Source organism: Sinocyclocheilus anshuiensis, unplaced genomic scaffold, assembly GCF_001515605.1.
Source record: "Sinocyclocheilus anshuiensis isolate Anshui unplaced genomic scaffold, SAMN03320099.WGS_v1.1 scaffold328, whole genome shotgun sequence".
NCBI lineage: Eukaryota > Metazoa > Chordata > Actinopteri > Cypriniformes > Cyprinidae > Sinocyclocheilus > Sinocyclocheilus anshuiensis.
The window spans coordinates 582,938-598,124 of NW_015558621.1; the positions used below are offsets into that span (position 1 = coordinate 582,938).

At 35.8% G+C, this 15,187-nt stretch overlaps 1 protein-coding gene and 1 pseudogene across 2 annotated transcripts; one reads left to right on the top strand and one right to left on the bottom strand.

The window, feature by feature from the left end:
• The first annotated feature begins 636 nt into the window (after positions 1–636).
• Positions 637–9,314, top strand: LOC107680646 (calcium-binding protein 1-like; annotated as a pseudogene).
• A 1,487-nt stretch (positions 9,315–10,801) lies between these two features.
• On the bottom strand, positions 10,802–13,645 carry LOC107680647 (beta-crystallin B1-like). 2 transcript variants are annotated; one of them, XM_016476640.1, is made up of 6 exons: positions 13,564–13,629; positions 13,102–13,202; positions 12,895–13,013; positions 12,678–12,810; positions 12,458–12,600; positions 10,802–11,477 (listed from the first exon to the last, which is right to left on the bottom strand). In XM_016476640.1, exons 1-6 carry the CDS (start codon positions 13,583–13,585, stop codon positions 11,306–11,308), a joined length of 690 nt encoding a protein of 229 aa, XP_016332126.1. In that variant the 5' UTR covers positions 13,586–13,629; the 3' UTR covers positions 10,802–11,305. The 2 variants fall into 2 exon arrangements, with proteins under 2 accessions (XP_016332126.1, XP_016332128.1); XM_016476642.1 differs by having other exon boundaries at positions 11,306–11,477; positions 13,102–13,199; positions 13,559–13,645.
• Between the last annotated feature and the right edge of the window lie 1,542 nt (positions 13,646–15,187).

A 15,187-nucleotide genomic window follows, 5' to 3' on the forward strand; every position in this document is an offset into this window, starting at 1 on the left:
CAGTTTGCACAGTATAAACACCATTTGGCCTATATGGAGAGTCCTCGTAAACCACATAAACAAGCATGTGTGTAAGAGATAGAAATTTCATATAAATCCTTTGCTGCTTTTTTTTACTGCTAACACAGAAACCCCTTATCTTACTAATCCAATGCACTTTAGAATACAGCCTGCAACTCAGACAGAAAAGGGCAAACGAAAGATAAGGAGAGAGGTATCGGATGGATAGAGTGTCACCTCCTGAATGTTAGAAGGCCAAAAAGCAGACACGGTATCCGTCAGTCTTTCTTTGCCCTCCTGGATAAAACACACCTGGGAAGAGAGAAGGATGACAAACGGTAGACTTGTACGGAGGAGCGGATGCTAGAGTCCGACAGAAAGAGATAGGTGTCAGTACAGACTGAAAGATGTGGAAAAACAGAAAGAAGTTTAAATTGATTTCTTTTGGTTTTTAAAGAACAATTACCACATTTGCCACATCTTCCTAATTCAGCTTGAGTTACTGAATAGAGTTCGGAGAAATTCACAGGAGATTAACAATTGTAATTGCACGGAAGAATCTTCAGATAGGCCTGTACTGGGAGGGGTAAAACAGGTGTTGTCTTACTGTGAGAGAGAGAGAAAGAAGAGGAAGAGAAAGAGAGAGAGCGTGCCATTGTTGCAGGGATGTTCATGATTATTCGAGAAGGATCTGCAGGAGGGGCAGGTAGTACCGGCGGCATGAGCGCTCCACTGGAGAGAACAGCCAAACAGGTAGAGTTGTGCATGCATGTGCTTCCATGTGCATTTTATAGACATCTGTCTTTAAAATATTCAGTTCTGAATATAATCTGCTTAAAAGGTAAAGTGAGCCATTTTTGTAATGCTAAAATACATTCCTTTATCCCAGCTTAATATGCACAGACAGCTATACATAAACCATTGTTAGATTGATTTCCATGAAAAGCGTAAACTCTGTGGCACGATCAGAACATTGCCCTGTTTGTTTGAGCACTCTGACCAGTCTGGCAAAATCAATGACATAAATTTGGGGGCGGGGTTACCTGTTTGTCCGACCAGTAGAAGACGGAGGGATTGTTCAGTAAACCTTTTTGGAAAAAAAAAAATCATTATTGTTTTTAGTGCAGCTTTAGACTGAAATTACAATTAACTGTTTAGTATGCAATTTTACTGGATGATTAGTAAAACGATGTGTTGTGAAGCATGCTGTTTATATTATATAATACAAATTTGAACAAGGGCCAGTCACACTACACTTTTTGTTCCAATGACTGAAGATCAGTGTGGCCTCTTAGCTGAATTAAAAGAGCGCAAACTTTAAATCTGCAGGATTGGAGTGTTGCAGTAAAGTGAAGTAGGCCTAGATAACATATTTTTACATTTTGGATGTATTATTATATGTAGAATTCTGTTTTTAAAAAAGAAAAAAGTCATTTTCCGACCATTGCAATGTTTGTAGAAATTTCGTGCACACAAACTAGAGTGACTGTTGAAGAACCTGTCAGTCAAATCTTGATTACAGGTTTAGCTCCACCCACAGTGACTAGTTAGTGCTCTGGCTCCACCCACTGTGACTGATTTTTTTTTTCTCTTAAAAATAACACACATTCTAATCACACCTTATGTGTCCTTCACTCCCATTATGTAGATTGTAATTGCAATTATGGTTATAATTAGCTATGTAAATGTCCCCGGTTGCTGATTAATCATCAGCTTGGTTTAGGATGTCTAACCTCCTGTGTCTTCTGACAGGTCCAGGCCGCAATCAAGAAGAAGGCGGAGAAACAGAGGAAGCAAGTTGAAACGGGTGTGGTGGAGGTATTTAACAGTAATACAAGACCTAAAACGGGACAGAAAAAGAATCAGCCCATCCATCCACCCAGCAGAAGTGGAAATGGTGAGGAGGAAGAAGAGGAGGAGCCTGCTAAGACTGGGGAACCAAAGGAGAAGGAAGAACTCGACCTCAGACCTATCGTGGATTCTGTTTTTGGCCAAGTAAGAGTACACAAGATCACCCCCTGCTGGCCATCATTCATATCCCCTACACATATCGCCATATCATGCTCTTTTAGCTACAGCAGTCTATCTGTGGTCCACTACTACCTTCAGTTTTCACATTTTTTGTTGTGTTGCTAGAACCAGAACTGCTTATATGTTTAATAGGACTGGAGTGGCTATATATATATCAAACTATTACAACTTTGAAGGCCCTAGCAGGTCTTTAGTCTGATGGGTATTCCTTATCCGTGCCCTGTTAGGTAACATTGTTGATACATGATATGGACGGCGCCTTGTTGAGCTCCGCTAACTCATTTCTTTTCTATTCTAATTGACACTCGCCGTAACAGTAACTGTTGAATGCAAACTTGAAAATCTTGAAAGCTCAGAGTTAGACCCAACATTTATTTTGATTAAATGGTAACATTGCCATCGTGATATGTGGTTAGCTGTATATTTCACCTGTACTGTACCCTTGGTTGAATCTAACTGTAGATGCAATGTAAAAAATGTTTTCAAAAACATATCATCATGTTATTTAGGTGTAGTTTAACTGATTTTATTCAAGTAAAAAAATTTTTTTTTTATAAATAAATAAAAATAAATACAATTTAAAAATGTTATTTTAAAAGAAATGCAGTCTCTTGGTAAACTTATGAAGTATGCATAGAAATCACTAACCAAAATGTTCTATTCACTTTGTAAATAAAACTGTGCAGTTGTTATATAAGCAGCAATTTCTACTTGACCTGACCCTTAAAACTGACTTTTGCTAGAAAGTTTACTCAAGGTTCAGTTTCACTGGAGCAAAAGCACTCGGGTTGATTAAGTCCCAGTGTTATGTAGTGTTATTCATGTACAATTATAGTTTTATTAATATGTTGAATCATTTTTTCTTTTTAGTTTTCATTTTAATTTGATTTAAATTTTTAGCTAATTAATAATTTGGTTTTGTCAGTTTTATTAGTTTTATCAAACATTACTAATTCAGTTTTAGTCGCAGTTTAAGTACAGTTTTAGTTTTTTTTTTATATTTCCAGTTAAACCTTTTTCAGTTAGTTACAGCATTTGTAATGTTTGTTTACTGCTTGTTTAATTTTATTTTTATTTTTAGTTAATGCTAATTACCCTATTCAGTCATGTTTTTACTTGACTGAAACCGGTTCATGTTACCATATGAAGTACTTTTTTTTTTTTTTTGCCTGGCAAAACATTTTTCTACAGTATATACTTTTTGCATATATGACGTTAATGTTCTGGGAAGGTACTTACCCAGAGTGACTTGCTTCATTAGCAGATAGGTGGTTAGGTGACTGTCAGGCATGAGATGACAGGTTAAGGAGCTGTCCTAACAAGCACATCTGTCCCCTCGTGCATGGTTCACCCGCTCATGACCTGGTCTTAGCCTTGTGGTGTTGCATTCCCACACTAGGATAACCTTGCATCCAGTGCTAATCACTTGATATTGAGCTTGAATCACCAGCGGTGAGCACACTAGAAACCCAATCTTGCCCACTCACCTTTCTGGAGGAGGGATCATTGCTTGTTATTGTCATAATTATTTAATTGGCTTGGAGACATAGATAGCTACACACTAATTTAGGATGATGCATTCACTGAGTCATTGCCTAAGCTGTGAATGAACATATTTTCTTGCTTTTCTTTACTACATGAAGTCAAAGGTAAAAAAAAAAAGATCTATTATAGGCTACACTGGTATTTTTTATTTTGCTCAGTAATTATAATTAGAGCATTCACTGAAACTCTATCCATTAGTTTAAGTCACCTGAGAATGGGTATTTTTTAGACAAAAGAGTTAACACATTTAGGTTGACTAGTCTGACATCTGATTATCTTTAAGTCAATAAATAAAGCAGGGCATTTGAACTGGATATGTGAGATAGGCTACTCTCCACTTAAATGGGTGGGTAATCCAAAGACAGTGTTTTATTTCTAAATCGATTTAATAATAAATTAAATACTACACATATGGCAGTCTTCAAAAACAAGGATCTCAAACTACGGAGAGTTTGATAGCTAGGTTTTGTTTTCCATCTTGGGCCAGTTGAACCGTGGCAACAAATTAAGGTGTTTTTTTTATAACCATGAATTTTAATAGTTTCTATATAGCTATTAATGCAGCTGTAAAGATAGTGTAGTCTAAGTAAGGGGCTTTCAAACCTTTTGATACCCAAAAAATTATTGTGAGGCATCCACTTTTTAAAACATAAAGGCATATTTAAATTATCATGTACATGTAAACTCAATTTATAACATGTGAGGAATACAAAACCTTATTGTTATAGAAAAATTAAATGAGTGTTTTAAATATTAAAAACATGTTTTAATATTTTATATAATATAAATCAAATATTTTGTAGACTGGCAGTACCTCCTAGTGGCCACTACTTTAAGATCCTTGTTCTAAAACACTTGTTCTGCATCTCTGTGTAGAGTTTTTTCTTTTTTTCTCTAATGTCAAAGAAAAAACCCCACTGATTATAGCAGCATAACCTCTAAAAGGATTATTTTTCTTCTGTCCTGTCGTGTCTCTCTGTCACTACACACAGAGCACGGTATGATTGCTATTACTCATTCAGTCTGCATGTGCAGCAGCTGGTGAACACAAACACATCTGGGACTCCAGTCCCACAATGCTCTGCTGCTCATAGAGTGACCTCATCTGACTTGACTCTAATCTGTTGGCCCAAACATGCAGACTCAAATAAATTCCTCCTCATACACACCACACTTGCTGCACATCATGATGGTTATTATACAATAAACAGCAGTATTAATCTATCTGCTCATCTTTTTTAAAACAACAAACCATGGCACAGAAACACATTTTAATACTCAAACGTGTATGTGTGTGTGGATTAGAGTGGATTATATTTCTGACAGGCTGGTAACGCAGGGCCGGGTCGCTGGGTTTTAGTAAAAAATGAGTGTGGATTAAAGAACGGTTCTCTGTTCATCTGCCCAAAGGTGTGTTCTGATTAGACTGGATTATCACACGCACACACACACAACTTTAACCTCAGTGTTGAAAAGACATAAACAGTCTCTTTTACTAACCTCTTGTATTCTTAATATTTCTTTCTCTGTCATCTTCTTCATAGTAATGTTACAAGCTAAGCACTCTTTCTTAGTGGTCTACCTATATAACGGCTGTAAAATCTGAAACCACTAACATAAATGCTGCCATTTTTAACACAATTTATATTCTGACCACAACAATTTGAGTAAATAGTTCAGCTGAAAAATTAGCATGAATTTCAGAATATCTTACTGTTTGGTTTGTCTTTGTTTTGCTTTAAATGTTCTCCAGCATGATTTTGGGATAATCATTTAAGAAGATATGTCTTTGCATGAAAAATGTCACAAATTGTATTGATGAGTGATCTAGTATAGTACACAATTGTTTACTTCACTTCTATTTCATTTTCACTTACTTTTACTTTATTTCCACTACTATTTTTTCTTCATTTTGTATAATGTTTCTTTGTTTAAAAATTTTGTCTCGAAACTTTTTTTTATTTATTTAAATCAATGTTATATTTTATTTGTTTTATTCAATTTTGAATCCCAGATTTTTAATCTGGTCTCAGACGTCAAAACATTTATAAATTAATTATTTAATTATTTAATGGTAATTTCATGTTGAGCAATACAGAGTGAATTAAATGTACGCTTATTTTGCACCATATGTACTCCAAACTCTCTGAAAAAGAAAAACATTAGTCATTGAAAAATTGCAAAATGGCAGAATATCACCCGATTAATTGACCACTGCTCTTTCTTGCACTTATTATTTATTTCTCCTCGAATCCCCCTGTGCTCTTTATTTCTCCCTTACTGTACATCATCCCATGGCTCTCCGTCATTAATCTGAACTAGGGGGGATTAAAAAAGCTTCTTGTTTTCTCGTCTAATTCTCACCCTCCCCTTACCTCCCCCTCCTGCTCTGCATCTCTCTCTTTCAGCCTGCAAACAAAATCATTTGCATGGGACTGCAATCTGTGAGGAAAGTGAGTGGATAGGAGGAGAGGGAGAGACGTGGAGATTGATTATATGAGATGTAAAGATGGCAAGAATAGTTAAAAGTATGCTTGTTTTATGAAACGTTAGTGTTATTTGTATTTTGCTTTGTCGGATAGTTATGAGAGGGTCCGAGATGAGAAAGAATGCAAAGGTTTATAGATACATTTGTTAGGCTAGTTTTAGTAATTAAACAATGTGGACTTTAAGTAGCTTAATATGGAAGCAGGTGAGTGTTGTATTGACAGTCCACTCGATAAATTAATTATATAAAAAGGGTAGAAGAGGAGAGGTGGGAAACGTCTTCACTGAGGACTAAAGCATGGGAAACTGCACCAAGCCATCCATGAAAAACAAAATTAAGAAGGTAAGAGAAACATATTTAAAGGTCAGGGCCTATGTATCGGTGGACTGAGTGTTTGTGTTAATTGTAATATTGAAATGAGTGTGACAGGAATCATATTTTAAGACTCAATAGCTCGTAGATATATTGTAAAGAAAGTAATCAGTATTTCAATAATATAATATTATTATATATTATTATTACACTTCAGTAGTTTAAGGACATGTCAAACAAATTGACTAAACTGTGCTTAATTAGATTATGTCTCAAGTAAAATGTGGCCCCACCCTAAGGGTGTGGCTGAGTGTAAAGGGGCTGGGCCAGAGGCACCAGGGCCCCGCCCCCCCCGGACAAGCAGATGGAGAAAATGAAGTAACTTCTGAGTTTAAGGGCCCTCTGAATGCACTAGTCCAAAACTGCACCATGCTACATAACATCGTTGGACCAGCATGCATCTTCCTAAGACAGGGCTTCGCAAAGTCACAGCTCGTATGTACTATGAAAAACTAAAATCAAAGTGTCTCCACATCTACATTCTCCCATGTATTAGTCCAAAAGATCACATCATCTCAGCCATTTCAGCAGTTTTCTCATCATTATTGTGAATCGTCTACATTTCACTCCCTCCACTAGTTTGTTGAAAAAGATCATGTGGACAGTTGAAAGAAATTTAATTCTTTATTTAACCTTAAGGTGGTAAAAAAAAAGCTGTTTGCAGGTGTGTTAGGTTAAAACATATTTGTTTGGCAGCCATAAAAACTATGCTACCACTCAGTAGTTGGGGAACTTTCAGATTTTTGAATGTTTTTAAAGAAGTCTCTTATGCTCACCAAGGCCACGTTTATTTGACTGAAAATACAGTAAATTATACAGTTAAATTGTAAAATTGTAAAGCTATGAAATTTTCACCAGGAATTACTCCAGTCTTAAGTGTCACATGATCTTTCACATGATCTTAATATACTAATTTATTGCTCAAGAAACATTTATTATCAATATTATCAACATTTTTTTCAGGATTGTTTATGTGTGTGTGTACTGATACACATGTATATATAACAGTTGCTTCTGGTCCTTGAATCTGATTGGCCTTCATTTTTACATAAATATATTATTATCGTAACATAAATATATGTTACGGTAAATGACAGTGGAATATTATTTCACCCATATTTTGACATTTTATTTTATTTAAATACATAATAAATCTACACAGTACACACACATATATTATGTAAACAAAAACTTTTATTTTGGATGTGATTAATTGCAATTAATCGTTTGACAGCACTAATATATATATATAATTTTATCCATATAAAAAATTGGCTCTTGTTGAGCTGGATGACACATTTTTACAATGCTTTTGTTAAACAGTCATGTGAGGATACTCGGTTAACTAAAGGATTTAGCACTGGATTTGTGGCATATGTAATCCACTGGTTTATACCAATGTGTGTGTACTATATGGTATTGGGTATTATACACAAAGCTGTAAATGGAAAAGAGAATCATCTGTGGGATTTTCTCATATGGCACTCCGTTTAACCTCATCCGCTCTCTGGACAATGTGTTGCATCTTTCTCTGGGTCCTCCTCAAGTTAAACCCCCCCAAATCTTCTTATCTTTTAGCTGTTGCCAGGCAACTTTCACTGTGTAATCTAGTGGCTTCCCATGTCACGACATTATTACACACTGGAACCAGTCTTCAAACTCGCATTTTGTCCAACTTTCTCATTTCCACATATCCACCCATATGTTTAGTTTGAGTTTGCTTGATGATTCAGAGAGAGATAATGTCAAACAGAGACGTCTTCAAATGCATCAGTGTTTAACATCTTACTATGTGTCTTGATTTAACAGGACAGGGAGCTGCGGCCAGAGGAGATAGAAGGTATTCACAGAAAGCACACACCTCACATAAGATTCAGATTGGAAAACATCCTGTTCATGCATTTCATCACCTCTATCCTTGTGTTCATGCAGAACTAAGAGAAGCCTTTAAGGAGTTTGATAGGAACAAAGGCTACATCAACTGCAGGGACCTGGGCGAATGCATGCGGACGATGGGATACATGCCGACAGAGATGGAACTCATTGAACTGAGTCAACAAATAAGTGAGTTACTTCATCACTCAGAGAGCATGATCTGTGTGCCTTCATGCAAACATTATTTTGCTGTATTATAGTTCAAACGTCTGAGATCATATTAAAAATCTGGGATTTTGAAAATGTTTACCGGCAATTTCCCGCTGTGCAGTTTGACTCCAATGGTGATGGGCAAATCAGCATCATAGAACTGAGAGAAGCCATGAAAAAGCTAATGGGGGAGCAGCTGAATCCCAGGGATATTGACGATATACTTCGTGATGCCGACCTCAATGGGGACGGACTTGTTGATTTTGAAGGTAAAGGAATGATGGACAAATAATGACAAGTAGGCTAAGGCTGATGTTACATGGGGCAACTTTTTGAGCAATTTTGCTTGGGCACTTTCCCATTGAGAATGGGTGACAAATTTCTATCTGGTCGTGGACCCTGTGTCTCACCTTGTTGCCCGCTGATGGCAACATTGCTCAAAACATTGCCCCATGTATCATCAGCCTAATACTTGCTTTTCTTAACATTTTTAGTTTACCTCACTGAATGTTCTCTTCTGTTTTCTTTTTGTTTTGTTCTTCCTCACTCAATCTTCCAGAGTTTGTGAGGATGATGTCACGCTGACAGAAGCCACACAGAAAGACTTTATTTTCATCACGAGACTCTAAGAGGGACACATGGTGCAGCTATCTGAATGTTTTCGATATGGCTCAAGAGATACCATTTGTAAAAATTACTTTTCTTTTTATTTATTAAGTAAGCATTATTAAGAGCAGTTTCTCATTTCAATAGAGTAATGTTGTAAAGGTACTGTTTAGTTGGTATTTTCAAAGATATATTTGTCTGATTATGAGTGAATTGAATTTGTATAGTGTGCTTCATTTAAAAAAACTAAAAATAAAATCATTTGATTACAGTGGTTTGTTAATTACCTGTTTATGTCTCTTCTTATCATAGCGAGCAGACTATTTAATTACCTATGAAATCAATTAAAACTTTTTTTTTTTTTGGTTTGCAAAGTTGTGCTTGTAGAAACAAAAATGGTAGTGACGCGTCCAGTTTACGTCACTGGCATCATCTGATGAAGGGTTGTTGAATTGCAGTGACAGACTTTCTTTTGTTTGGGCACACTTACTGGCCCCTTGGACGTTTGACGGTCTGACTTGTCTTTTTTTTTTTTTTGTAGAGACACAAGTGGTAATGTGAAGCATCTTGCTAGCGCTACTTGTATCATCTGACTCTGAACTCAGACAGAACGGTAGACTGGATAAAGACATTTAAATCAGACACGTCATTTTGCACCGTCTGGACCACCGCTTCAGTTAGGCCTATTAACAGTGCACTTAACGATAAAAAATAGCCTATAATTGGTGGTGTGCTTTATGGTTGAGGGCTCATACGTAAGAATGAGTATATGGGGATGTACCATATTTTAAGTTCACAACATGCGCGTTCTTGACGTTGGGGGACAAATGTTGTTTCTTAGATGAAAGCCTATAAAAGGCGTTCTGTAAAATATGTATATACTTTTCTCTCTCGTTAGCCATCACAAATGACTGTGATTGGGCCGTCAAACCAGCGATGACACAGGTATCGTGTAGTAGCTACGTCTATCTCCAGCAGCGGTCTGGAACATTTTCAGAATAATGACAGTGATAAACTTTAATATAGGCCTACACTAGTCTAAACCGAATATAGCCTAGTATCCAGTGATGATTTAAAATAGCCTAGCAGAATTATTATTAGTGTTTTTTGACCATTCTACATAAAAAGTATTACTTCTGTTTATTCGCCTATATTTATGTAAACGAATGATCTATAGCCTAATAGAGAACTTTTTGTGTATTTGTTAAATTTATATTAGACCAGTGACAAACTCAACAAATGCGTTCCCGTTTAGTGCAGATGGATGGATGGAAGGAAATACCGCCATTTGATGGCTGGGTCTTGAAAAATAGACAGCAGCTCACATGCTGTAGCCTACATGAAAACAAAAATTCGAAAACTCTATTTTCCGTAAATCTAATTCAGTATATATTTATATCAGATAGATGCAGTGATGAAGGGGGTCCAATAAACATCCAAGATGGCTGCTAGTTGATGTAAAATTATTTAACATATTATATAGTTATATTAGGCCTAAAATAATCTAACATAATTAAAATGCTAAAAATGAGGATGTAAGCCTACAACATGTAAACTAACATTGTTTCACAATCGTATGAAAATTCACTACTGTTTCGCCTTCCTATTACTGCAAGTTTCTCAAGATTTTATTGACAGCCATGATGATGGATTCACAAAGACAAAAGTATGGTATCAAGCTTTTAGCATTTTATTCAAAAGGTGACCAGGATTCTGTACAGCAGGCAAAGGGAGATTTCTAGGGCACAGGAGCTTTCCTCTCCTCATCCCTTCATCTCTCCCTCTCTCTTTCCATCTTCCTGGGGAAAGGGGGATGTGAGCCGGGGAAAGAACAGATGACAAAAAATTGAAATAAATTATGGAAGGAAAAAAAGAAACCATGCAGGAGAGAAAGAGAGGAGAGGAAATAGGGAGGAAGAGGGAAGTGTTTTTATTGGTGCCTCCGTCCCAAACAGAGACACTCAGAGGCCTGGGAGAATCACAGCCCCACTGGGCTTTAACAGCTCGACAGACACAGACTGCAATGTGAGCCAGGGAGTCTGTCATCCCAAAAACATCTGCCCCGTCATAGCAGCAACACAGGGAAGATGCAGCCTCTCAGACATCTCTCCTCCTCTCCTTCCTCTTGCGCCCCTCTCCCTCTACTCCACCTCCCCTCTTCCTCTCCTGGTCTGGCCTTCACTTGCTGGCCATGGTGTAGCAGCCGTGTGGGTGCCACTGCATGTCACGGATACGCCTCACAGACTGAAACTGAGGGCAACGGGCGCCATACTCGTTAAAGTGTCTGTATTCACCCTTCTCCAGCAGGTACTGGCTGCCACGGTATCCGGGGTACTGATAGCCCACCCAGCTGAAGAAAACAAAGAGGTTAGTTTGTGCACCCTTGATACTGTACTAGGTGTAGTATTTAAGCCAGGGTTAAACTAAAACCATTAAAAAAAACTTTTTGTAAATAAAAAAATATATTTTTTACAATATATTTTTTTACAATTTTAAATTATTTTATTTCAGCTAGTTTCCAAGACAAAACATCTCTTTTTCATTTAGTTGTACTTGATGTACTAAAATAGCTAAAAGTAAAACAAATAAAAATGACTAAAAACTACATAGAGTAAAAAAAAAAAAGAACTAATAACTTAATAACTAATAATAAAATGAAAATGAAAATGGAAACTATAAATATAAACACATTTTCGTAACTAAAATATAAAAAATAAGTAATAAAATAAAATACTTTTTTTTTTACATTTGACTTTTTTAGTTAATGCACCCTTGATTATACTATGCATAAACTAATTTATATATTTAAACCAGGGTTATTATAGTACACAAAAACCATTAAAAAAGATTTTCATAAGTAAATAAAATATTTTTACAATATAATTATTTTATTTCAGCTAGATGCAAGGCAACATTACTATTTTTCAGTTAGCTTAACTTGATGTAAAATAACTAAAGCTGAAATAAAAACTATAGACATTTTTTTTTAAATCTAATGATTATGACAAAAACATTAAAATGTAAAAACTTAAGCTAAAATTAAATAAATATATGAAAAATGTACATATAAATATAAATAAAAATATAAAAACAAATAATGTATTAATAAAATATCTCAATTATGCATCTAGTAACTTAAGCATCTTGTTGTGCAAGATATGTTATTGTTATATCTATCTCTATTATTGCTATAAAGTATTACTTCTAGTTTACAGTTTAATAAATTCTTGACAGCCACATTTGTTAATACTGTCAAGCATTTGTGATGGCCACAAGTGCACAGAGGTTTGACCGAGTGAAATCACACTGGCTAAGATACTTTGCACTTACGTTCCACAGCTGACCATGATGCTGCCAACTCTGTCGGTGAATCCGTAGGAGAACAGGCTAGGAACGTCATCATCCATGATCTCCATCTTGCGGCCCTTGTACTCGCCCACCTCATACAGGCAGATCTTGTGCTTCTCAGGGTCCTGCAGGAGAAAACGCAATGAATGCATTGTGAAAGCATTCAAACAATGGGCCTACAGTTGTGAGAGCATTTACACACCATTCTGACGGGTCTGAAGGAAAGCAGGTAGTCGTTCTTCTGGCAGTTGCTCCAAGAATCCCAACGAGGATACTCACCCTTCTCCAGGATGTACATCTCACCGCAGAAGTTCATCTGCTCAAAGCCCACAAAACTGCAGAGGGCACATAAAGAGGTGAGTGAGATATGTTATTCTTTGTAAATCACGAGTGTTTAATATAGATGCAGAGATGCTTACGGGCCACACTCCACACGTAGTGAGCGAACTCTGTCCATGCCCATTTCACAAACATTCATGCATTCAGCGTTAATCTCAATCATGCGTCCCTGGAAGTTTTCCTGGTCGAACACATACATCTAATAGAAAGAGAGAAACCTATTATTATCATATTAAATCAATGACCAAGCAGAATTGCACATGTGTATGTTTATTTGAAAGCTTTACCCTGTAGGACATCATGCCCATCTCGGACTTCTTGCTCTGGGCTGCCTTGCCGTCGGTCTGGGAGGCAGTCTTTTTTTCTCCACTGGAAGACATGGCGCCTGAGGTAAAATTAATAATAGAAAATTAAAAGAAAGAATATTCATATAACTGTAATATACCTCAGAAATGAGAGATAAAACGGAGAAAAAATAATAAAGAAATGGCAGGGCCGACCACTATAATATACAGTATTTGATGCTGGAAGAGAGGGATAAAGTCTTTTAGGAGATGAAAAATACAAAAAACTTATGTTTGGAATGGATGTAAGGGGTCTTTGGGGGGAAACTATTTTAAAGTGGTAGGGACAAAGGGAAGTGTGGGGTGTTGGTGTTGCAAATCAAAACTTGCCTCTTGTACTCTCCAAGCTGTTGGGTTAAAGTTTAATGTGTATGTGTGAGTGGATATTTTGATGTCTTACCTGTGTGTTCAGTGAGTGTGTGTCCATACCCAGGGTTCACTCTGAGAGTGTTTGTGTCTGACCGTGCTCTCAGCTCTTATACCCTGGCGCTGAGTCTGTGAGGATTACACTGAAACAATGAAACATGCCGTGTTCAGCAAACTCACAGAAAAGAAGCCCCTCATCATCAGCACAGAGTGAGAAAGAGAGTATGTGAGAGCCAGAGAGGAAAATGATTCAGCAACCGAGTTCCAACTTCAAACTTGTCACCACACAAACTTGGATGTTTGAGCCTAATACATAAGTAATATGGGGGACATCTATTTTTAGAGAAACTGAAATTGTAATAAATGAACTAATAACTAACTAATACATGAAGGTGACAATTTTGTATTCCACTTTACCAATGATGTAACAGTGGTTTACACAATTTTTATATTTTCAGTACATTTTGTGCTAAGGATGTGTCACATATGTGGTATTTAATAAAAATAAAAAAATAAATAAATAAAAATAAAAATAAATAAAACAATAAAATAAAATAACATTTTGTCATCCTGTACACATACACAAAATATGGTTGTTCTACAAATCATTATATAAATAAATAAGAATAAATAATAATTATTATAACAACATGCAAAAATCTAAAATAAATACAATATAAATGTTTAAAAACATTGATTAACTGAAAACATTAGTGAACAATCATCTGTTGATTTAACCTCCTGAGACCCTGCATCCTCATATGAGGACATTATATTTTAGTGTATTTCTCTGAGACTATACATGCCACAGTTTTAAGTCTGGATGTCCTGTACAGAGCACATTCAGGGCTTTTCAGAGATACTAAATGTTTGGATGGTTCATTATGACCACTCCCTCTCTTTGGTCTTCAAATATGTCTGATATTAATTTAGTGACACTCTTATGGAAATATGATAATATTTTGTAATTATCATTTAAATCTGTCTAATTTTCAAACTGTCTGTCATAATATATTATTATGAAAATCTTGTCAATTATTACTCCCATTATGACACTTCTTTTTTCATTACATGTTACCCAAAAACACATTAATATGCAAATTAGATTTAGTTTATAGATACATTGTATATAATGAGAAAACCCGTTTATGGCCATTTTACACACATTTTGCAGAAAGAAAAATGGTATATCAAATCATTCTGTTATAACATAGTTATATGTTATAGAATCATCTTTATACAGAGTTTGGTAAAAAAAAAATCCTGAAAACTAAAAATGTATTGGTGATTTAAAAAATCAATTGTTTTTGCCTATGCATGTTCATTCATCTTTTTATTTAAAAAATAAATACATTTGAGTCCCGGTGTCCTCTACCGAGGACATAGCATAACTTATGAATGAAATATCATTTAAAAAAAGTCATTGGAAAGACATGAAAAAAAAAAACTAATTTTTTCCTAAAAATCTTTTCTCGGGTCTTAAGAAGTTAACATGAATAGGTTGAACATGTTCCCCTTTGGGTCAGTTATGGGTTCGACCATGTTTTGGGCATATATTTATAAAGATTTACTTTTACCCTTCTGGTATCTTATAGCATTCAACGCAAGAGGGGATGATTTTAAAAGAATTGAAACTAAATGTAGAGCTGATTTGGGTTCAGCA

What these genes read in the sequence shown, in the direction of transcription:
- LOC107680647 (XM_016476640.1), bottom strand. Translation starts at nt 13,585, where the DNA reads ATGGACACACACTCACTGAACA. An exon ending in TGGGCATGATGTCCTACAGG is followed by an intron (nt 13,014 to 13,101) that starts GTAAAGCTTTCA and finishes TCTTTCTATTAG; the next exon opens with ATGTATGTGTTCGACCAGGA. An exon ending in ATCATGGTCAGCTGTGGAAC is followed by an intron (nt 11,478 to 12,457) that starts GTAAGTGCAAAG and finishes TGTTTTCTTCAG; the next exon opens with CTGGGTGGGCTATCAGTACC.